Below are 25,702 nucleotides of genomic sequence, written 5' to 3'. Positions count from 1 at the left end.
TATATAGTAGACATGAATATAGTAACATCATCTTAGTGCTGGGATGGTCAAGGTACGTCTCAGGAAAAGAAAGGAATCCAATTTCCGTGTTGAATCAGACAGTATCCGTATTCTTGGCATAGCTGTGAACACACATGTATGTCAGCACTATTTAAAGTCCACAATGTTTTTCAACCATTAAAAGCTTTTAATGTGGAAATGACCTGGGTTTGTACGCCCAAGTTTCGCTGGCGTCATGATATTTTCCTTTGCAGGGTCAAACTTTCCGTCTAAAGAGCAAGAAACCCTCTTTTGCTTCTTTTCAGCACACTGAAAATATAAAACAATATGAATTTAAACCAACAAGATTAATAAAGGGCTAGTATTGACTGAGCCTTTCCAAAAATGCTGCGACATATGTTGATTAAATTAATAGTGGTTATAAAATAAAAATAAATGACTAAAATTGTATTGTTTTTGAGCTTATACAAAATAATAATTTTTCAAATAATGCAAATGAAATTTGCACCACACAATACATTGAAATGCAACGTTTGTAAAGATACCATCATGATTATTATAGGGCTAGTATTGACCGAGCCTTTCCTAAAATGCTGCGACATATTTGATTTAATTGATAGTGATTACAAAATAAAACAAGAGCACAGCCTTGCGGGTGCAGACCGCTCATCTATTTTCTTTTTAAAGGTGAAGGGACTCTCATTTTCAATCACAAAGGAGGGAGGGGTGGAGTGAAGAGGGGTGTATAGTGTGGGGTTGTGGACATTTATTACATTATCTTCCAAACAAGGGACAAAATTGTCACAAAACCAGGTTTTCATTGTGAAAACAAAATCTGATAAAGGGAGAAAACTCAAACTGAACTTTTGAAATGAACAAACAAAATTAACCCCCTTTGTAAATTTGTTTTTAAAAAAGATATTTTTAGTCGTGGCGACCTTGACATTGGAGATATTGACGTGATTCTTTCGTGCGACACACCGTCCCATGATGGTGAACATATGTGCCAAATGATTTTAAAATCTCACAATGAATGACATAGTTATGGCCAGGACAAGCTCATTTATGGCCATTTTTGACCTTTGAACTCAAAGTGTGACCTTTACCTTGGAGATATCGACGTAATTTTTTCGCGTGACACACCGTCCAATGATGGTGAACAAATGTGCCAAATGATTTTAAAATCTGACAATGAACGACATAGTTATGGCCCGGGGGGGGGGGGGGGGGGGGGGGTGGGGTATAGTGTGAGGGTGTGTGGTGGTAATTTGTGAGATGATCTTAAAATAAAAAAAATAAAAAAAAATAAAAATGGGGTGGGGGGTGGGGTGGGGGTATAGTGTGAGGGTGTGGTGGTCATTTGTGAGATGATCTTAAAAAAAAAAAAAAAAATTAGGGGGGGGGGAGAGGGGGGAGGGGAAGGGGGGGGGGGGAGGGCACGGGGGATGGTTTGGGTGGAGTCTATTGTGGTATGTCAGGTAAGAGTAGTTTCGTCAAAGTATCAATCAAATCTAATCATAAATAAAGAAGTTATGGCAATTTTAGCAAAATTTAATAATTTGACCTTGAGAGTCAAGGTCATTCAAAGGTCAAGGTAAAATTCAACTTGCCAGGTACAGTAACCTCATGATAGCATGAAAGTATTTGAAGTTTGAAAGCAATAGCCTTGATACTTAAGAAGTAAAGTGGATCGAAACACAAAATTTAACCATATATTAAAAGTTACTAAGTAAAAAAAGGGCCATAATTCCGTAACAATGACAACCAGAGTTATGCAACTTGTCCTTTTACTGTACCCTTATGATAGTTTGTGAGTGTTCCAAGAATGAAAGCAATATCTATGATACTTTAGGGGTAAAGTGGACCAAAACAAATCTTAACCAAATTTTCAATTTTCTAAGTATAAAGGGCCCATAATTCAGTCCAAATGCCAGTCAGAGTTACATAACTTTGCCTGCACGGTCCCCTTATGATAGTTCATAAGTGTTGCAAGTATGAAAGCAATAGCTTTGATACTGTAGGAATAAAGTGGACCTAAACACAAAACTTATTCAAATTTTCAATTTTCTAAGTATAAAAAGGGCACATAATTCTGTCAAAATGCCAGTCAGAGTTACATTACTTTGCCTGCACAGTCCCCTTATGATAGTTAGTAAGTGTTGCAAGTATGAAAGCAATAGCTTTGATGCTTAAGGAATAAAATGGACCTAAACACAAAACTTAACCAAAATTTTCAATTTTCTAAGTATAAAAAGGGCACATAACTCTGTCAAAATGCACGCCAAAGTTATCTAACTTTGCCTGCCCAGTCCCCTCATGATAGTAAGAAAGTGTACCAAGTTTGAGTGCAATAGCATTGATACTTACTGAGAAAAGTGGACCTAAACGCAAAACTTAACCAAAATTTTCAATTTTCTAAGTATAAAAAGGGCACATAATTCTGTCAAAATGCACGCCAGAGTTATCTAACTTTGCCTGCCCAGTCCCCTCATGATAGTAAGTAAGTGTACCAAGTTTGAATGCAATAGCATTGATACTTTCTGAGAAAAGTGGACCTAAACGCAAAACTTAACCGGACACCAACGCCAACGCCGACGCCAACGCCGACGCCAAGGTGATGACAATAGCTCATAATTTTTTTTCAAATAATAGATGAGCTAAAAATGACTAAATTTGTATAATCTTTGAGCTAATACAAAATTATGATTTTGCAAATAATGCAAATTAAATTTGCACCACACAATGCATTGAAATGTAACGTTTGTAAAGATACAAACATGATAACTATAGGGCTAGTATTGACCGAGCCTTTAGAAAAGAGCCACAACATATGATATCAAACTGAAATTGTAAAAAAAAAAAAAAAATGACTAAAATTGTATTGCTTTTGTGCTCATTCAAAATCATGAATTTGCAAATAAAACAAATAAAAGTAGCATCACACAAAGCGTTGAAATGTAATGTTTGTAAAGATACCCATAAGATTAATATAGGGCTAGTATTGACTGAGCCTTTCGAAAAGAGCCACGACATATGTTGATCAAACTGATAGTGATTACAAAATAAAAAAATGACTAAAATTGTATAATCTTTGAACTAATACAAAATTATGCCTTTGCAAATAATGCAAATTAAATTTGCACCACACAATGCATTGAAATGCAACGTTTGTAAAGATACCAACATGATATATATAGGGCTAGTATTGACTGAGCCTTTCAAAAAGAGCCACAACATATGTTGATGAAACTGATAGTGGCAAAAAAAAAAAAAAATTACAAAAATTGTATTGCTTTTGTGCTCATTCAAAATCATGAATTTGCAAATAATACAAATAAAATTAGCATCACACAATGCGTTGAAATTTAATGTTTGTAAAGATACCCATAAGATTAATATAGAGCTTGTATTGACTGAGCCTTTCGAAAAGAGCCACGACATATGTTGATCAAACTGATAGTGATTACAAAATAAAAATATGACTAAAATTGTATAATCTTTGAGCTAATACAAAATGATACCTTTGCAAATAATGCAAATTAAATTTGCACCACACAATGCATTGAAATGTAACGTTTGTAAAGATACCAACATGATATATATAGGGCTAGTATTGACTGAGCCTTTCAAAAAGAGCCACGGCATATGTTGATGAAACTGAAAGTAGTAAAATATAAAAAAATGACTAAAATTGTATTGCCTTTGTGCTCATTCAAAATCATGAATTTGCTAATAATACAAATAAAATTAACATCACACAATGCATTGAAATGTAACGTTTGTAAGAATACCAACATGAATAGTATAAAGCTTTATTTGACCAAGCCTTTTGAAAAAAAAGGCACGACATACGTTTCTCGGATTATGGAAGTGTAAACAATGATACGCATGATTTGGTGAAAATACCCACCGTTGTTTTATAAGTAAATACAAAGCAGTGTCGAAAACAAATGAAACAATAAGATGTATCAAACTCAACAAACCTTTGCAATGAATACTTCTGTATTGGCAACACTTGGTTAATTTGTGCTCTTATTCTTTCTCTATTGCTTTGTCACGGTCTCGCTTTGTCAAAATGGCGGCTGTGAAAATTTGCCTCGAAGCGCGAAGTCTCGTTGGGTCGCAAGTCTCGTTTCCCTTTTGCGTAACAACGCGTTAGCTTGTTCTTCGGTTCAGTGAGTGTCTCATCCCTTTGTTTGTATAGGTCCCTGTTTATACTTGAAGTTCCCTGATTTACAGTGAGATCTTGTCATTTGTAAATGTGACAGTTAAGCATTAATGGAGCCAAGAATAAAAACCTGACTTTAAGAAGTGGTGATCAGCACTAAAACAATATGCATCAATCAACCCCTGCATACCTGATCATACCCCTGCATACCTGATCATACCCCTGCATACCTGATCGTCCTCAAAGGAGGAGAGGGAGATGTTGTCGTTGTCGCTGCACTCACTGAGCTCATCAAGGTGCTCCTCCATGGTCTGTGGCATGAGCTGGAGCTCCTCCTTGCTCTTGAACTCCAGGGCCAGGATGTACGGGGGCAGCAGGATACCCAGCAGTACCTTGGGGAGAATCAAACAGGTCAAACTCCTCAACAACTCAAAAGATAAATAGCACATAAATAGTAGCACTAGCATACCTTTACTACTCTAGCTAGGCCTAAATATAGTAACAAAGCTTTGTCTAGCTGTTACGAAGGCCTAACCTGCCTTTCAAAGGATCCCCCTTCAACAGGGTGCAGGATCACATGACTTTGTGGGGATCCCAATTAAACGTTAATTGATGTTAACACAACAGTAAGTGCATGAAAGACGTATTTTTATGCTGCTTATGGCAATGTGAAATACATCGGAATAACTTTATTTTATAAGCCTGTGTTCTTGTACGAAAATTTGATTAATACTACACTGTTATGCTTTCCACAACATGAAATTTAGTCACCGATTTCAGACTTACATTGTATTAAAGGATTTATTCTTCTACCTTAAGATAATTGTGCATTTCATGCATAATATTATCAAAACATTTATTTCAAAACGTAAAGCGTTTTTGCAAATCATATTGAATTCATTACACACAAATGTAAATGATTTTTATCCTTCTCAAATGAGCATTGTTAAATTTCAACTCTGAAACACAATTATCAATTTTAATATTAACCAACGCAAAACAAAATACTAGCTTCAAATTAACAGTGCTTATGTATTTTGTGTTGATCCTTTGTCTCCATAAAAGCCCACATGCCGCACATCATGTCATATGCATCAAAAGCGTGTGTATTGATTTTTGTGTAAAAACTTTGAAGAGGAGAGAACAATCATATCGTTTAATTTCGGATTAATTTCCTTGTTATTTTAACAAATATTTATGACGAATGATTTGGAAATGACAATTGCACAAATTTAATAGAAAAACGAACATGCTGTATCTTTATAATTACATATATTGTCCTTAAGATAAGTGATTATTGTACTGTGTACTGATCAAACAATGTCTTCTGAGCTATTACCTGGGCTGCAAGGTTTTGACAAAAGAGATTTAGATGGGGGAATGGAATACATTATTCTGAATCTCATTAGTGTTTAAGTTTAAATGTTCTTATTCATGTACATATATTGTATAAAAAATGTTTACGGTAGAAACAGGTATATTTGTATTTTAAAAAACTAGTTACGTGAACTCTTAGAATCATCGTAGTGATTGATTTCTTTGGATTATGAAAGGCCAACAATCTAGAAGATGAAAATAATTGTGTAAATATAATGAAAATATGTGACTGAGACAAAATTTTCAGTAACACTGTTTATTTATACTTTTAAGTTAAAATTGTATACATTACGTTACATTAAGTTTTTTTAACATTACGTCACATCTGCTTTATAAAAAAACAACATCAGTTGGTAAACAATCAGAAAAGTATACTTTTTTATGTCTTCAAATCCAACGCTTTATTTATATTTGTAGACCTAATCTGGAAAGTGGAAACCCCCACAATTCCTATTCAGCAACGTAGCAGCCAACTAGCCCTTAAAGTTATAGAAATCGAGTCAAGGCAGTGGGCACCCACCTTCAAGCTGGTGTTCTTGCGCATACGCAACCCGCCCATCCACATGTCATTGAGCAGGACCTGACTGCAGGTATGAGCCACAAACTCGCGGTGGTTGGCGTCGACCGCGAGGCTGAGACAGGTCTGGTCGCTAAAGTTCTTGAGCTCGTAGGTGAGCAGCTGCTGGGTGTAGTCGTCATCTATCTTGTAGCAGTGCTCCAGCAACTCCAGGGCCAGGGTTTGAAACTCACTGTGGGGGCAGAGAATATGGTAAAAATCAACCAAGCTCTGGAAAAACTGGGTTTAATGCATGTACATTAGGTCTTGGCCCAGATTTGCTTTTGCAGTCTGCACAGGCTTGTAACTAGGGCTGTCACGATACGCCGTGAGCGTACCGCGGTATATCGTGGTACAGCAACACTGTATCGCGGTACGTACCGCGATATTTTACAGAATATGTATCTGTAAAGAAAACAGTTTACAAACTTTATTAAACACAATAATCAGAAAACACGGGTATCATAGTATGACTTGAAACTGTAAAAGAAACTGTAATAAACTTGATAGAAGTAGTCATTGTTATTGTTATTGTTATTCGCGTCTTTTTCTAAAATGTCTGCCATGTTGTTTACAATAGCTGTGACTACGACCTGTGTAAATCGAACGCTTGAAGGGCATGTTTAAAATGCGGAGTCAGCAGGCCCAGTATTGAAAATCCGTAGCGTTCTGATTCTTCCTCGACTTATTCATAATCTTAAGATAACATGATTTGGAAGTGCCATGCTTTGAACGATCGATATTCTAAAGAAAGAAAATAAGAAATAGAGTAAACATCTTTTGGATAATTATGAACTTATTTGCAAAGGAAATCTAACCCAAATTCAAAAAAAGGTACGGACCCATACATTGCCGTATTTTAAACGTGAAAGTTAAACATCTACCAGTGGAAGCGCTTGCTTGACCTGGATATTAACGGATTATTTATTTAGCCCTTTTGAATCGCTTCTACAGTTTTCAAAACGATATCTATATCAAAATAATTATGTAATGTATTTATATATGTGCTAATATAATAATATTAAAAAAAACCGGTGCGGCAACGCCGTACCGCGGTGCGATTTTTTTCACGACATGCACCGCGATACACCGGTATACCGGTGAATCGTGACAGCCCTACTTGTAACGGATGCCACTTTCCCCCCCAAAACAAGATTTTCATAGGAGACTTATTTAAAACTGAAAAATACTATAAAAGCCATGTCTAATAATTCTGATTTTTGTTGTTGAAAATTTGTTAAAAAAAACAACATATTAAGATACAGATGTTCAACAGCAAACATTATTATATAGAAACAGAACCTATTGAAACTAGTGACCTGAAAATCGATAGGGGTCATCTGCGAGTCATGATCAATGAACCTATGAAGTTTCATGATCCTAGCCATAAGCTTTCTTGAGTTATCATCCGGAAACCATTTTACTATTTTGGGTCACCGTGACCTTGACCTTTGACCTAGTGACCTGAAAATCAATAGGGGTCATCTGCGAGTCATGATCAATCTACCTATCAAGTTTCATGATCCTAGGCATAAGCGTTCTTGAGTTATCATCCGGAAACCATTTTACTATTTCGGGTCACCGTGACCTTGACCTTTGACCTAGTGACCTCAAAATCAATAGGGGTCATCTGCGAGTCATGATCAATGTACCTATGAAGTTTCATGATCCTAGACCCAAGCGTTCTTGAGTTATCATCTGGTGGATGGACCGACCGACAGACCGACATGTGCAAAGCAATATACCCCCTCTTCTTCAAAGGGGGGCATAAAAACGAACAATACCAACTTATTCATCACATATTCTGCAGTGAAAAGAATCCATCAACCTTTCAACCAATGGCACACTGGACAAGATCAGGTATTTCAACACATTGTGACACTATGAATGCTTACAGAGCATATTTCCTGATTTCATCCGGTATTTCAATCTCCAGGTCGTCTTGGTCTGCCTCATGTGCCATGCCACGGTAGAGCTTGCATGCCATCAGAGCCTTAAGAAGAACACAGGAACAATCATAATTAGGGTAAAGAGGCAACGGTAAGATGTTTAAATGAAGGTTCCTTTGTTTTCATTTTTTTGCAGTTTTCATCAGTATTTCAGACTTGACGATTAACTTATCAACTTACACTTTTTTACAAAGCTGGTATACCAGATTCTTTTACCAGTTAACGCCCCTACTATTATGGAAGGCAGCAGAGAATGGCCATAGCAATTATTTCATGACCAATGCCCACACCATGCAATCATCAGCCTGACAAGGAATGGAACCCACAATCCTCAGATCTATAGTCCAGTGTTCTACCAATTGAGAGGCTTAGAAAACCTTATCCACAGGCTTAGCAAGCAAATAAATAACATTAGTAGACAATAACCATTCTCAACCGACTGTTGTGCATAACCTAGATTATCATCATTGATTTGTTCGGTAAGTTTCATGATATACATGTGCTACTCTAGAATGAAGTATTTTTTCTGCACAAGGAGGGAACTGCAACATTCAATTATCTGTGACACAATGATTATTTGTGACCACCAATTAGGAAAAATTTGTGCAAACCACCAAAAATTGGGAAAATTTGCGTTGAGAAGTCTTCAAATTGGGAAATTGTTTTTTTGTGTGCTCCCAAATGCTTTAAAATAGATAACTTAGTGCTGTCAAGTTGTCAGAATTATATTAACTTAGGTTCAAGCCATAGAGCTGCATATGAAAACTAACTAAATAATGCATTTTATGTATATAAAAAAAATATTTTTATTTTTTTTGGAAACCTTCAATTGGAATTTTGTTTACAGCAATTGGGAAATTTGTAGTGTTTTCCCAATAAGAAAGTGCCGTTTTCCGGTACTATATATATATAAATGAGTGCCAGACTTATCAACATTCTAATTTTCTTTACATAAACGAGGCTCATATTCTATATAGCGCGCCCTCTTCATACCTTGGCCATGGCCTCCTCCCCGTGCTGCCACATAAACAGAGCCATCTTCTGGCGCTTCACCAGCACCGCCCAGATCATGAGGTCGTGGAACGGGAAGGGAAACAACTCCTCCTCCTGCTTCTTCAGCGAGTTGGACGTCGCGTTCAGCATGTTGTATAGGGTCGCATGAGTTGTTGCCTAGCAACAGAGCAAATATTTGTTTAAACTCCTTGCTGTGATTACTTTGACAAAAGAGGTTATACTCCTTACAGACCTTCATTAATGTATTTTGTATAATTTCTTCTTTTTTTAACCCTTTGCATGCTGGGAAATTTGTCGTCTGCTAAAATGTCGTCTGCTGAATTTCTAAAATTAGCATTTTCTTCGATTTTTTTTTAAAGAATACTATCAGAATAGCAAAAAGTTTGGATCCAGATGAGACGCCACGTTATGTGGCGTCTCATCTGGATCCAAACTGTTTGTAAAGGCCTTCAAAATTCGGTTCCCGCACTGAAAGAGTTAAGGAAGTAAGTCCAATTTTCTCCATCATTTAACATTAAAATATAGGGTTTGCAGTCAAGAATGAACAACATTAAAATTGGCATTGCGTCTTTCTAATAAAAAATATTAATTAAAACTAATGAAATGGGCTCTGGGAAAACAGGGCTTAATTCATGTACACAAAGTGTCATCACACAGGCTGATCAGGTACAACATGAAACGTTACGCCTCCACAGGCTTCTCTGAGAAAATACTTTTAGCACATGCATTAAACGTAGTTTTCAAATTGAGAGGCTCAAATATTTTAATCAATCATTAGAACATGATTTATTATGACAGCAGAGATCTGATAAGCGCTTTATATGCTAGGAACCATTTAAATCTCTGGATGTTAGAACTCTTCACGGAGCCTATTGTTGTTGATATACTATTGTTATTAATGTTTACAGGAATATGGGTCCAGATGTAGCTAACTCTCATTGGAGACTACTGGTTAGCGAGTATTTTCTTGGACCAAATATAGGATTTTTCTAAGATTTGTATATAAGACATTTTACATGAAATATTTTCTGATATATCCTGAGTTTGTCATCTACAAGTATATGTGAACAGTTGTTTGATGTGTGCATGCGTATGTACCAGGCCTATTTACAAATGTGGTTAGTAAAAGGAGGTAATTTTACAGTGTTAAGAAGCATTTTCTGGTCATTTAGATACTCTGAGTAGATGAAAACGAAGTAGCTTTATTAGTCGTTAATGAATGCTGGTATTAAGTTATTAACAAAAAACATTTTTGTATCAAAAATGGGATTTATTCATAAAATCACCATGCAAACATTAACATAGATGATTAATTATTGGATATTTAAAAAAACACAGCCATTACAAACTATTCAAAGGAGAAAAATCAAGACAATCAATTTATAATGGTAATAAACATTCAGGTATCATTCTCAGGGGTGTGATTGAGGCAAAGTCAGAGGGCAGAAAATTTCTGTCGACTGATTTTGACTACGCGAATGGCGCATATAACACAATGACAAACCTGAAAACAGACATTAAAATAAACAACTTCTTGAACTTCATAACAATATTTCTTTATAAAAACCTGTTTAACTTCACATTTAACATACTGAGGATGCAAAGTAAACAGTTAAGTAAGTATTTATTGTGATCAATAGCAGCAGTTTTTCAATGTATTGAATTACAGTTAATGGACTAAATATAAACAAACACACTTGAGTGTTCTTCTTGTGTTAATGATGTATTATATTCAATTTGTTTACCTTTCAATATCTTGCATTTCACATCTTCACTCAGTTCAACGCTATTTCAGTTAACTGAACAGCGTGACAAATATAATAAAGCAGAATATGCACATGAATCTGATTATACACAGACCCACAGAAATATAAATCAAATCATGTTTGTCTATTTCCATGTTCAAACGGGGTTCGAACGATACTCTTCTAAATTGTTTTACTTCACGAGTAGACCAAACTCCAATTTGCAAACACTGGTTTCCGTGACGCAAATTCAGTGGGCACATTTCTTAACAAAATATGTGTTGCTTTTATCTAAAACGTAGTCTTTTTTGTTGAAAAACACATTTCATTATTCCTATCAGACTAGGTGATGTCAGTTGTTTATTCGTTTGCTATTTGCCATTTCAATAATCTTAATTTTCTCTTCACAACGGCACCATTTGCAAACAAATCAGCTGAGCGCATTTTAAGAAAACGATTTTAATTGGAAGATTGGGAAACGACAGCCAAATATATCGCTCGTTTTAAAAATGCTTAGGCAGAATCTACCAGTGTAAAATGCGGAGAGATTTCGCAGGCCGCGGATATTTCAGGCCGCTTATGAAATACATCCGCGGAATCGGTGGTAGACCCTCTCCCCTACATTTTTTAAAACGAATTTACGCGAATCTCAGAAGTGACCTCCGGGACAACCCGATCCGCGGATCCGCAGAAAAATCACACCCCTGATTCTGTATAGGACAAAGAGTGTAAAGTTTTAAAAGGTAAACATTCAATAATTGAAATAATTTAAGCGTGCTGACATTATAAGTTTCTTCTTTAATATGTGGTTTGAATAAAAAGAAACAATTAAGATCGGCTGTATTGAAGAAGAGGAAACCAAAATATCAAGATAACAGGTTTGGCCTCATTATAAAAAAAGTGACTTTTTTTAGCATGCACATGCTTTTAATATCTTCGTGTGAAAATCACATTTCACAATAATTTTTAAAGTAAAATACTTGCCCCATTACGAACTGCTGATCTCAACTTCAAGAAAACAAGTGTCTTTAAGTATGTAACAAAACAAATTGTGTTTTAGGGGTAACATAAGAAAGAAAGAAATGTCCGAAAAATACCGATGTCCAAGAAATACTCGAAAACCAGTAAAATATTTTTAGTTTAATCTAAGTTTTTGACTTAAATAAAACATACTGAAAATCCTGGCACATATGTAACAATTGTTTGAATGGGCCAGTATTTCAAGAAGATACAACAAGATTTATTGTATTTCACAAAACATTTTCATTAAGAGGTCAGTGTACACTAAATGATTAAACAGTATAGCTGAGATGTTAAATAATGTATGATCTAAACATTGGATATCACACAGGACAGGAAATGGAAGATAAATTTACATTCTAGTGGTGTTTTATCAAGGACATATAAGGTTGATATTTCTTCAAAAATGTTATTCCTCATCAACAACAATAACGAATAACAAAAGACAGACAATGGCAGATCAATTTTACCTTTCAATGCTGTTTTATCAAGGACAATCTATGCAAAACATTTCTTTAAAAAAATATTAACCCTCCTCAACAAAAAGAATAAATAACAGGACAAACAATGGCCAATAAATTTACCTTTCAGTGCTATTTTATCAAGGACAATCTATGGTAGACATTTCATCTAAAAATGTTATACCTTATCAACAAACAAGAGCTGTCACCATAGGATGACTTATGCCCCCTATAAACGCTTGGTAGAAGTTATGAGCTTTTTTCGAAACCTAAACGCGGACCCTAAGTTCAAGGATAAGGTCACAGGGGTCAAAATGTGTGTGCGTATGGAAAGGCCTTGTCCATATACACATGCATGCCAAATATGAAATTGCCATCTGAAGCGACATAGAAGTTATGAGCATTTTTAGAAATCTAAAGCAAAGTGTGACGGACAGACTGACGGACGGACAGTCTGATCACTATATGCCCTCCTTCGGGGGCATAAAAATGTCTTAGAATATCAAAATAAATCAGAAAGCCACATAAAATAGAGAGCGGACTACATGCTAAATCCTTGAAATGCACTAAGTGACCCCGTGACCTAGTTTTTGACCCTGCATTACCCATATTCAAACTTGACCTAGATATTGTCTAGATACAACTTCTGACCAAGTTTGGTAAAGATCGGATGAAAACTATTTGAATTAGAGAGCGGACATGAAAAGTGTGACAGACTGACAGACAGACTGACAGACAGACGGACAGTGCGAAAACTATATACCCCCTTTTCTTCGAAAGGGGGCATAAAAATAATAATAAACTTAATGAATGGAAATGTGAATATACGCTTTAATTTTTCAGCTTCAGATTTATTATTTGAGCATTGCTAAGGTACAACGGGGCTGAATGCATGTGTCTAATATGCTGTCCCAGATTAGCCTGTGCAGTCAAAACAGGCTAAGCAGTGATGACACTTTCTGCTGAAACTGGATTTATGCTAAGAAGAGACTTCCTGTAAACAAGAAACTCCATAAAAAGCAGAAAGTGCAAACTGCACAGGCTAATCTGGGACAACACTTTACGCACATGTATTGCATTATTCCTGTTTTCTCATATCCAGGCGCATTTGTATGCATGTTTAACAAAGTGGCTCAAGGTTTTTGGTACACTTACATTTCTCTTCAACGTGGTATACTTAAGTCTGAACTTCTTGCGGCAGTATGTCGCCCGGAAGGCCCCTCCCATCAGGTGCTGAATGACCAGTCCAATGTCCAGCAGAGTGTACCGGTACCCTGTCGGCAGGTGCTGCAATTTACAAAAAAAAGTTATTGGGAAACCAGGCTCAATGAAGATTGTACAGGTGCCCTGTGGGCAGGTCCTGGAAAATAAAGAGAGAACAGTTACTGGGAAGCCAAGCTCAATGCAGGGTGTAGTGGTACCATGTTGGAAGGTGCTGCAATTCACAGAGAACAAAGTTATTGGGAAACCAGGCTCAAGGCAGGGTGTACTAGTACCCTGTTGGCAGTGCTGGTATGTAAAGAGAGCAATGTTACTGGGGAAACCAAGCTCAATGCATGGTTAAATGGTACCATGTTGGCAGGTGCTGCAGTTCATAGAGATCAAAGAAATTGGGAAAACAGGCTCAATGCAGGGTGTACTGGTACCCTGTTAGCAGGTGCTGGTATGTACAGAGAGCAAAGTTACTGGGAAACGAAGCTCAATACAGTAGGGCTGCAACGAGTTCCTGGAATATCCGATGATATCGGATCCAACTTCAGATTCGCGGGTAAGGATCCACCCCTGGAAATTTCAGTTCCGAATATTTATTTTCATGTAACCTAGTGCTGTTTTCACGAGTATTGTTTTTAATACAGACTGGTTCTGTTTGAAAAATAAAAGATACGTGTAATTGTCGATATTTATTGACCTGTGAGTCAAATAACAGATCATTCGAGATCCTTTGGCTTTTATTGTATAAGAGTGTCATTGGACATTACGTAATGAGCGCAGAAAACAAAACTAATTCAAAATCATGGAGGATTTACACATTACAAATGCAATTCCTAATGGCAATAAGTAAGTTTTCAATCCTTATTGTCTTTCTAAGTTGTATTAAATACAACGGTAGTGGATCCAGTGTGGGTGGAATGTTATTCAGGTAAATTTTGCTTAATTTCGCGACCTGTCAAATTGTGTTCCTGCATAATGTATTGTCTTGAAAGAATATTTCGTCATATGCTAAATTTAAATGCAATCTTGTAGTGCAAGGAACCTCGATGCCCAGTGAGAGAATCTTCTCCACAGCAGGAGACCTGTCAGTGCTCATAGGGCTTGCCTGGACCCGGACAATGTTGATTTGTTAATTTTTGTGAAAACAAACATCAAACTGTATGAACAGTGAAAAGTGTATGTTAACGAGCAAACTATAAAGTGAATAAGTGTTAAGGCAGGGCTTAACATTAAGGCACGTCCGAACAACATTCACTGCCTGTACCTAGGTCCAGGCTAGCCAATGTTCCAGGAACATGCCCGACCGGTCGTGTGTATTCTGGGCGGGATTATGTGTTCTATATCAATAAACTGCATTTTAAATAAGCTTTTCAAAGATGCAAAAATCTTAATACAGTACGATCAGATGGCAATTAAATCCCAGAGTTAAGTCAGAGACAACAAATGCTTTGTAACGGATCGTATCTCGAAATAGATTTAGAACCCCCTGATTGCATTTAAAAAGAGGCCGACAATGCAGAAAATCCCAGGCGGTTGTCCTGGTAAAACACGTCAGTACCTATTTTTAAAAGGAATTCCGCTAAATACGTTTTTTGATTGGTTTCCTCGAAGTGACGTGTTTTCTCGATAAAAATACGTTTTGAACTAAAAGCCGGGATCCCCCAGGATCGTCTGGGATCGAAGAAGGTATCAAACTCGACATTAACACATAGTTACAATAAAATTATTAGTTATTTATTAATTTTAAATAACTTTAATTTGTTTGATCGATTAGAAGTGTTTTGAAAATCTTTTTTACGCAATTCAATTAGCAAAACTATAATATTAAGGGTCGATCTTTTTATTATAAAATTTAAAGAGAGTTAACCCTGTACAATTGTTACAACTACCGTAACACGTTATTTTGCGACACCTCAGATTCACTTACCATTTGTTGTCAGACGGCAACCGCGGCTATCTATGTAAAAAAGGTTTTAACGTTCATGTCGTTGTTTAAGTTTGGCTTTACTGGTGAGGATGGAAGTTCCTTGGATAAGAAAAGGGAAGGAGGAAAGTAAGAGAAAGTACAAGGAAATTTCTCCCAAAATGGCGTGACAATTACAAATGGCTGGAATACAACGAAGAACAAGTTGTGACCATGTCCTCTTTTCTGGTGCATGTTTATCTAGTCTAACATCAAGATGTTACTCACAATACTCATATTATTTTGTTAATGTTAAAGTTTTGAAAGTTCTGATTAAAAGAAATGATACAATGTCTTTATTGCATTGTAATTCATATGACAATTACAGAATACTAATCAAATAATACTAGTCTTAAGTTGTTGAATATTAAATTCATTAGCATTAGTAAAGTACTGTAAGGCAAGCTAATAAGAATGATTAAATCATAATTGTGCATCTCCACGCACAAGTTCAATGATAAATATAAAGGTTTTGATAATACTTCGGTCAGGGCACCTGAAAGATTGGTCAGGGCTAGGAGGTTCTGCATTTACGAGCCCGAATGGGCTAGTTGAAAAAAAAGCTGGTGTTAAGCCCTGATTAAGGTTTCTTTTATTTTGACATTGCTACAATGTTAAACGAGACATTTGTTATGTTGTTTGATAATAAATGTTTAATGTTTTTTAGTCAAATTAAACTTCAAAAACATTGATTTCTTTAATTTAGACAGAAACTTCTAATTTTCTCTTATCTGAGGGATCCGGATCCGAAAAACTGTAAGATACCATATTTGGATTCGGATCCGAACTAATTTTTTGGATTCATTGCAGCCCTACAATACAGGGTTAACTGGTACCATGTTGGCAGGTACTGCAGTTCACAGAGATCAAAGTAATTGGGAAACCAGGCTCAATGCAGGGTGTACTGGTACCCTGATGGCAGTTGCTGGTATGTAAAGAGAGCAAAGGTATTGGGAAACCAGGCAAAATGCAAGGTCTACTAGGTCAGCTTTTGCAAACTACACAGCCTGACCTGGTATAAGACTTTCCACCCATATAATATTTGCTATGTAAAAGTAGAATGTCAAAATATTTTAACATTTTATTAACGGTAAATAAACATTGTCTTCCAGGATGAATAATTTTAAGCAAATTAACAGTGGCTGGATTTCTCAGGATTTGTGCCTATTTGGTATATAACAAAATAAATCAAATTGAACCACGTTGTGCAAAATGTGATTTAGGACAAAAAGTGTAGCGTTAGATATGCCACTGCATAGGTATCTTCTTATGAGGAGTAATCATGTGTGCTAAAGAGACCACAAAACCGTGCATGACTATAAAGCGTACAGGGTAGCTCCTGACCAAACTCCAAGGGACCTGCATGTTGCATAATACCAATTTAAGCACCATGCTGATAAAATATATATAGGATCTGGCACGAGTCTTCATATCATACCATATTTTATTAAATGAGCTCAGGAATTTTGTTAGTGAGCCTTTGGCGAGCCTACTAACAAATTTCCTGGACGAGTTTAACAAGAGATGTGTTCGTCAGAAACACAATGCCCCCTATTGCGCCGCTTTGAAATTATTATTATTATTTTTTTGACCTTTGACCTTGAAGGATGACCTTGACCTTAAACTTCCACCACTCAAAATGTGCAGCTTCATGAGATACACATGCATGCCAAATATTAAGTTGCTATCTTCAATAGTGAAAAAGTTATGGCCAATGTAAAAGTTTGTGGACGGACGGACAGACGCCATATTAGACATTTGACCTTGAAGGATTACCTTGAATCTTGACCTTCACCACTCAAAATGTGCAGCTCCGTGAGATGCACATGCATGCCAAATATCAAACTGCTATCTTCAATATTGAAATAGTTATGGCCAATGTTAGTTTTCGGACAGACAGACACCATATATTTGACATTTGACCTTGAAGGATGATCTTGACCTTCACCTTTCACCAGTCGAAATGTTCAGCTCCATGAGATACACATGCATGCTAAATCTCAAGTTGCTATCTTCAATAGTAAACAAGAGCTGTCTCCATCGGAAGACATAGGCCCCCAAAGAACACTTTCGAAACCTAAATGCAGATTTTGAAACCTAAATGCGGACCCTAAGTTCAAGGTCAAAGGGGTCAAAATTTGTGTGCGTAATGAAAGGCCTTGTTCATATACACATGCATACCAAATATGAAAGTAACATCTGAAGAGACATAAAAGTTATGAGCATTTTTCGAGCGGAAACGCAATTTTTTGATGAAACAAGAGCCATAACTCAGAAGTGCCTGGGTAAATCTGGCTGATTATCGAACTTAACCTAGATTGTATTGCCTTACACATTTTTATGAAGTTTGGTGAAGATCCGATGACAATTGCTTGAGTTATTGAGTGGAAACGAGAACAAACTCAATTTTTCGATGATTCAAGGTTTTGGTCAATTTGGCCGATTATCGAACTTAACCTAGATTTTATTGCCTTACTAATTTTTATGAAGTTTGGTGAAGATCCGATGACAATTGCTTGAGTTATTGAGCGGAAACGAGAACAAACTCAATTGTTTGATGATTCAAGGGCCGAAACTCAGGAGTGTCATGATCAATTTGGCTGATTATCAAACTTGACCTAGATCTTATAGCCTAACACATTTTCATGAAGTTTGGTGAAGATCCTATGACATTCGCTCGAGTTATTGAGCCGAAACGAGAACAAACCCAATTTTACAATAATTCAAGGACCGTAACTCAGGAGTATCAGGGTAATTTTGCAGATTATCAAACTTGACCTAGATCTTATAGCCTAACACATTTTCATTAAGTTTGGTGAAGATCCTATGACATTTGCTCGAGTTATTGAGCAGAAACGAGAAAAATCCCAATTTTACGATAATTTAAGTGCCGTAACTCAGGAGTGTCTGGGTCAATTTGGCCGATTATCGAACTTTACCTAGATGTTATAGCCTAATTCATGAAGTTTGGTGAAGATCTGATGACAATTGCTTGACTTATTGAGCGGAAACTAATCCGGACTGACTGACGGTGCGATTTTAATATGCCCCCAGAACCTATGTTCTGGGGGCATAAAAAGTTATGGCCAACGTTAAATTTTTTGAACGGATGGACAGACGCCATATATTAGACATTTGACCTTGATGGATGACCTTGACCTTCACCTTTCACCACTCAAAATGTGCAGCTCTGTGAGATGCACATGCATGCCAAATATCAAGTTGCTATCTTCAATATTGAAAAAGTTATGGCCATTAAAGTTTTTGGACGGATGGACAGACTGACTGACATACACACATACTGACACACTGACGGACAGTACAACTGCTATATGCCACCCTACCAGGGTATTAATAAAATATGGTATGAAATGACAACGAGTGCCAGATCTTTTTTATCACATGCTTTTAAATGAGCAAGTTAAATAAATATTTACGCAAACATAATGATATATCACGAAGGTTGTTTACATTTCGTGACGTAATTTGACGTTGTAACGTCATTTCAGCAAAATAACAAAAGGCAATTGGTCAATCGAACGAAAACTAAGTCAATGAAAACGCTAAAAAAGTATATTATACATGTGTAAGATAAAAATATTCGTAATGGTTATATTACATGGGAAACAGGGTATGGCATGTGATAAAAAATTATAATTACTTTGACACCGCACAAACTATAATTAGCGAGTATATTTGCATGGCCTTGTAAGATTTCGGAAGATTTACCATGTATGCAGATTCGTAGACTTTAAACTGTAAGAAAAGTGGTACCTGAAGAACAATTTTGTTTAGAATGTAACTGCGAATGTTGTTTAATTACATTAAATTTATCATAAATTCAAACCACTATTTACAATATATTTAATTCCACATAAATACTATTTTTAAAACCAAATCTGCAGAAGGGAAATAACAGAAAATTACTTTACAATCACTGAATTGCTTCCCTTTATTATGAAATATCTCCAGTTAATATTTATATTTTAACCTCTATGACATTCGACATGCCACAATAAATCTGGAAAATCAGATGCTCATCTGTAACTTCCAAAAGACACTGTGACATCTTTGGTATCAAGAATAATGAGATTAGAAAACAAACCTTCCTAACATCTCTGACCAGATATCTAAGAGTGTTGGATGGGCCTTGCCTCTGAAAATAGAAACCAAATACTAGGTACACATTTAAAACTAGTTTATCAGAATATATTGACCAATCCTTACTATTCAAGTTTTTCATGTTGCTGTATATGTAATTAAACAATAACAAATATTAACATCAATCATTAATTATGTTTTAAAAGATGAAGTTTTATAAAGCCTGTTAAATAAACTAAAACTTAGGTCAGGAAATTGGTGTAAGTTTTAGATTCATAAATAAGGCAACAATGATTAGTATCTAAAATTATTGTCCATTGTATTAAAATATTAAATTAGTTGAATACTTGAGATGTGATTAAATTTCTACCGCCTTCAACAATAATAGTTAATTGTTCATAGATAACTACCCATATATGTTATCCCTACCATGTTGTAGCTACTAATATCTGTTATCCCTTCCATGTTGTAGCTACTAATATATGTTAACCCTACCATGTTGTATCTACTAATATCTAATATCCCTACCATGTTGTAGCTACTAATATCTGTTATCCCTACCATGCTGTAGCCACTAATATATGTTATCTCTACCAGGGTGTAGCTACTAATATATGTTATCGCTACCATGTTGTAGCCACTAATATATGTTATCCCTACCATGTTGTAGCTACTAATATGTTATCCCTACCATGCTTTAGCCACTAATATATGTTATCCCTACCATGTTGTAGAGAATAATAACTGATATCCCTACCATGTTGTAACTACTAATATCTGTTTATCCCTACCATGCTGTAGCCACTTATATATGTTATCCCTACCATGTTGTAGCCAATAATATATGTTATCCCTACCATGTTGTAGAGAATAATAACCGATATCCCTACCATGTTGTAGCTACTAATATATGTTATCCCATTGACGCTACTTACATGTGTAATAAGGCCTTACTATTCAAGTTTTTCATGTTGCTGTATATGTAATTAAACAATAACAAATATTAACATCAATCATTAATTATGTTTTAAAATATGAAGTTTTATAAAGCCTGTTAAATAAACTAAAACTTAGGTCAGGAAATTGGTGTAAGTTTTAGATTCATAAATAAGGCAACAATGATTAGTATCTAAAATTATTGTCCATTGTATTAAAATATTAAATTAGTTGAATACTTGAGATGTGATTAAATTTCTACCGCCTTCAACAATAATAGTTAATTGTTCATAGATAACTACCCATATATGTTATCCCTACCATGTTGTAGCTACTAATATCTGTTATCCCTTCCATGTTGTAGCTACTAATATATGTTAACCCTACCATGTTGTATCTACTAATATCTAATATCCCTACCATGTTGTAGCTACTAATATCTGTTATCCCTACCATGCTGTAGCCACTAATATATGTTATCTCTACCAGGGTGTAGCTACTAATATATGTTATCGCTACCATGTTGTAGCCACTAATATATGTTATCCCTACCATGTTGTAGCTACTAATATGTTATCCCTACCATGCTTTAGCCACTAATATATGTTATCCCTACCATGTTGTAGAGAATAATAACTGATATCCCTACCATGTTGTAACTACTAATATCTGTTTATCCCTACCATGCTGTAGCCACTTATATATGTTATCCCTACCATGTTGTAGCCAATAATATATGTTATCCCTACCATGTTGTAGAGAATAATAACCGATATCCCTACCATGTTGTAGCTACTAATATATGTTATCCCATTGACGCTACTTACATGTGTTATCTCTACCATGTTGTAGCCACTAATATCTGTTATCCCTACCATGTTGTAGCCACTAATATCTGTTATCCCTACCATGTTGTAGCCACTAATATCTGATATCCCTACCAAGTTGTAGCTACTAATATATGTTATCCTATTGAAGCTTCTAATATGTGTTATCGCTACCATGTTGTAGCTACCAATATCTGATAACCCTACTGTGTTGAAGTTACTAATATATGTTATCCCATTGAAGCTACTAATATATGTTATCACTACCATATTGTAGCTACCAATATCTGATATCCCTACAGTGTTGTAGCTACTAACATCTGTTATCCCTACCTTGTTATAACTACTAATACCTGTTATCCCTACCATGCTGAAGCTACCAATATCTGTTATCCCTACTATGCTGTAGCTACCAATATCTGTTTTCCCTACTGTGTTGTAGCTATTAATATCTGTTATCCCTACCATGTTGTAGCTACTAATATCTGTTATCCCTACCATGCTGTAGCTACCATGATCTGTTATCCCTACTGTGCTGTAGCTACTAATATCTGTTATTCCTATGATGTTGTAGCTACTTATATCTGTTATCCCTACCATATTGTAGCTACCAATATCTGTTATCCCTACCATTGTTGTAGCTACTTATATATATTTTCCCTACCATGTTGTAGCCACTAATATGTTATCCCTACCATGTTGTAACTACTTATACCTTACCATGTTGTTGCTACCAATATATGCTTTCCCTCCTATGTTTTCGCGACTAATACCTGTTATCCCTACCATGTTGTTGCCACTAACATCTAACATGTTGCAACTACTTTTATATCTGATATCCTTATCCCTACCATGCTGTGGCTTTGAAAATCTGATATCCTTACAGTGTTGTAGAGTTCTTCCAAGCGAGGGATGGTCAGGAAGCTCTGCATGTGCACTCCGTTCTCCAGGAGCAGTTTTACAAAGTCCACACGGTCGTTGATCAGGGCATCCATCATGGCTTGCTCCAGTGACCCTTGCTATAGACATGATGTTAACTATTTATACTGGATGATTTGATCTGATTCTTCACATTCGCATTATACTATTATTATACATTTAAATAATTTATTACTTTAAGAATAAAGTTTTTGTGACCAATGTATATGAATCCCCAGGGATTCATAGTTTTCTTTTTAAGCTTTTGTTTACAAAAATAAGAAATCAATCAGAAAATATTGTCAAACATACACAGTGTTTATTGTTGTTCCTTCTTTACTAAAACATTAAAGAAAACTAACTAAAACCAAAACAAAAAATTATTTAATTAATTAAACAATAAGAAACAAGGGACAAAATTGTCACAAAACCAGGTTTTCAATTTGAAAAAAAGTCTGATAAAGGGAAACTGAAATGATTGTTTAAAATTAACCCCGTTTGTTTCAAAATACATATATTTTTAGTTGTGGTGACCTTGACCTTGGAGATATTGGCGTAATTCTTTCATGCAACACACCGTCCAATGATGGTGAACAAATGTGTCAAATGATTTTACACAATGAATGACATAGTTATGGCTCGGACAAGCTCATTTATGGCCATTTTTGACATTTGAACTCAAAGTGTGACCTTGGAGAAATCAACGTAATTTTTTCGCCCCAAACACCTTCTAATGATGGTGAACAAATGTACCAAATGATTCTAAAATCTCACAATGAACGACAAATTATAAACAGGACAAGCTTGTTCCGCCCGCCCGCAGACATTTGCCAATCTAATAACCAGTTTTTTCCTTCGGAAAACCTGGTTAAAAATCAATAACACCAACAGGTGTTAACTGGAGCTTTGTCCAAAATGTGTCACAAATAGGCTTTAAACCCCCCCCCACAGCTTTGTCATATATGGGCCACCCTCTGTTAAAAGGGTTTTTTAATGCCTGCGCGTAAAGTGTCGTCCCAGATTAGCCTGTAAAGTCTACACATGCTTATCAGAGACAAAACTTTCCACTTTTATTGAATTTGTGTTCAAAGGAAGACTGTTCTTGACGAAAATCAAGTTTGAGCGGAAAGTGTTGTCCCTGATTAGCCTGTGCGGATGACACATACTTATCTGGGACAACACTTTATGCACATGCATTAAACCCCCTTTTCACAGAGCGAGGCTAATATATATAAGGGGAAATACATCAAGAACGTGTAGATCATTGAGAATAACAAAGTGTATTGCATATCTTCATGGTAATGACATTTTTCGTTTCAATGTATTCGCTTGAGAAACATTCGAGCAGCTCACTCCACAAGCATATATTTTTTGAGGAATGAACTACAGACCCACTTCAATTTAACCCCTACAGACTTTGCCTGTGGGAGTATAACAACATTTCTAAATTACATCCACTTACTGGCCATTCCTGCCCGTATACGAAGATGTGACTGCGCGCTATGTCCACACGGTCCCAGGTGAGAGCCAGGCTTAGCTGGTCTGGTGCGCTCGCGTTAGTACCTGCAAGGAAATTGGGAGGAAAATAGTGGGCTCAGTGTAACAAGGTGTAAGTGGATGACAATAAAAAGTTAATGATAAAACATTATCATTGTTCATTCTTCTTTTGGGGGTATTTGAAAGGATACATGTGTAGTAACTATGTGCTACATACATATTGATTGTTCCTCAACATGTAAAAATTCACCACACACTTTTTTGATTTGTCTCATTGCAATGTATCCCACAATGCAACATCATCCGATAACCTATGTAAGGAGTAAGGCGATAATCTAATAAGTCTGTGTCAGAAAGATGTGTGCAAAATCTGCATCACACAATATTTGTGAAGTTTTTAATGCGTTCCATGTCATCATGTTGTTTAAATTCTGACACCTCAATTTGGGAAATGTCTTAAATTTATCTTATTAATATTTATCATTGAAAATAATTGTTTTTCATTTTCATTTAATTTTCACGTATTGATTTAACAATATGGATTAAAATATGCTAAAAGAACTGCAGTCATATTTACATTATAATTCGTCCCATTGGTGCAAAAAGGTACCATGTGACATTTATTTATTAGAAAGCACATGGTGACCTTTTTGCACCAATGGGGCGATATTATGTTACAGTGTTTTTTTGTTATTTAATTATACATTACTCCTTTGGTATATACAAAATATTGACTTCCTTAAAGGTGAAAGTGCATTATGTTAAACCTCATCAGAAACTGTCCATGTCAGCTTAAGCCTCTGTCAACAGTGTTTTCTAGTGTTGACTTAACCTCCTGTCGTCCTCAAGGATGTCAGTACTTATACAAGCCGCATTCTGGGATTACTGGGCTTAATGCATGTTTGTAAGGTATTGTCCCAGATTAGCCTGTGAAGTCGGCTAATCAGGAAGGACACTTTCCACCTTGGTTTTTTGTTTAGAAAAGACTTTCTTTAAACAAAAAATTCCGTAAAAGCAGACACTGAAGTCATGGATAAGCCTGTACAGTCCTAGTCTGGGAGGATACTTAAACATTTTCCCCATTTGAAGCAAAGTGAAACCAGTAACATGCAGTCTGTTCAGGTTTTATGCTGTTTGCTGATCATCAGTTTCTAAGGGTTGGAAATGAAGCATTTAAAACTTGATTTTAGTAAGAAATGTATTTAATTAAAATCATCTTTCTATTGGACTAAAATATGGACTGCGTCAAAATACGTATCTAAGTGGTTAAGTGTTAACACAAATTAAACCTGGTTTTCCTAGAGTGAGGCTAATACAATACTAAATTAGGGTTGCAGTGCATGGTGTAATGGGCGAGTAATGATATAAAGCAAATGAAATCAGGGTCATTCTCTAGTGGGGTATTAAAATGATATGACATCTTAAGGCAATCTTGATTTTTTTTGTGTCAAATATGGGTTGTGGTAGGATAACATTTTGATTGTTTCAATGACCTTTATGATATGTATTGAAATCACTATTGTATGGTTTTAAATATTTTGCCCGCCCAATTTTCTCTGTAAAATCTTGTTCAGAAAACTTCCAAACCTTACTACAATACAGAATTTCCAACCTAACAAATATATAATTATATATCATACTAAAACAATAATCTAAAATACTAAAACCAAAGCATGCATCATGATTTCCCACCTTTCAAGAGCGCTGTCAGTATAGCCAAGTCAATGTCCTGTGCCCCCTCCCCCATGCGGAACACCGTGATCTGAAAACATATAAGAACCATTCTGTAAAAACTGGGCTTAGTGCATGTGTGTACAGTGTCATCCCAGATATGCCAGAGAATCTGCACAAGAACGAAACTTTCCACTCATCTGGAATTTTTCGGTATAACCTTTTACCACTTAGATACGTATTTTTACGAATGTGTAGTCCCTACCAAAGTTATATTCAATTTAAGA

At 35.9% G+C, this 25,702-nt stretch overlaps 1 protein-coding gene across 7 annotated transcripts in view; it reads right to left on the bottom strand.

Annotated features, from left to right (window-relative positions):
• LOC127877394 (transient receptor potential cation channel subfamily M member 3-like) overlaps window positions 1-25,702 on the bottom strand; it is a 279,970-nt gene that overhangs the window by 50,766 nt on the left and 203,502 nt on the right. For all 7 annotated transcript variants that reach the window (XM_052423217.1, XM_052423218.1, XM_052423216.1 and 4 more), the window contains 9 exons: window positions 25,437-25,506; window positions 23,710-23,810; window positions 22,214-22,348; window positions 19,571-19,621; window positions 13,446-13,577; window positions 9,044-9,220; window positions 7,997-8,094; window positions 6,066-6,294; window positions 4,399-4,560 (listed from right to left, as the gene is read on the bottom strand). In XM_052423217.1, coding sequence (XP_052279177.1) covers window positions 4,399-4,560; window positions 6,066-6,294; window positions 7,997-8,094; window positions 9,044-9,220; window positions 13,446-13,577; window positions 19,571-19,621; window positions 22,214-22,348; window positions 23,710-23,810; window positions 25,437-25,506 — 1,155 coding nt within the window. The remainder of the gene's footprint in view (window positions 1-4,398; window positions 4,561-6,065; window positions 6,295-7,996; window positions 8,095-9,043; window positions 9,221-13,445; window positions 13,578-19,570; window positions 19,622-22,213; window positions 22,349-23,709; window positions 23,811-25,436; window positions 25,507-25,702) is intronic.

The sequence above is a fragment of the Dreissena polymorpha genome, chromosome 4, assembly GCF_020536995.1.
Source record: "Dreissena polymorpha isolate Duluth1 chromosome 4, UMN_Dpol_1.0, whole genome shotgun sequence".
Classification (NCBI taxonomy): domain Eukaryota; kingdom Metazoa; phylum Mollusca; class Bivalvia; order Myida; family Dreissenidae; genus Dreissena; species Dreissena polymorpha.
The sequence above is the reverse complement of the archived record's forward strand: the minus strand, read 5'-3'. Positions and strand labels throughout refer to the sequence as shown.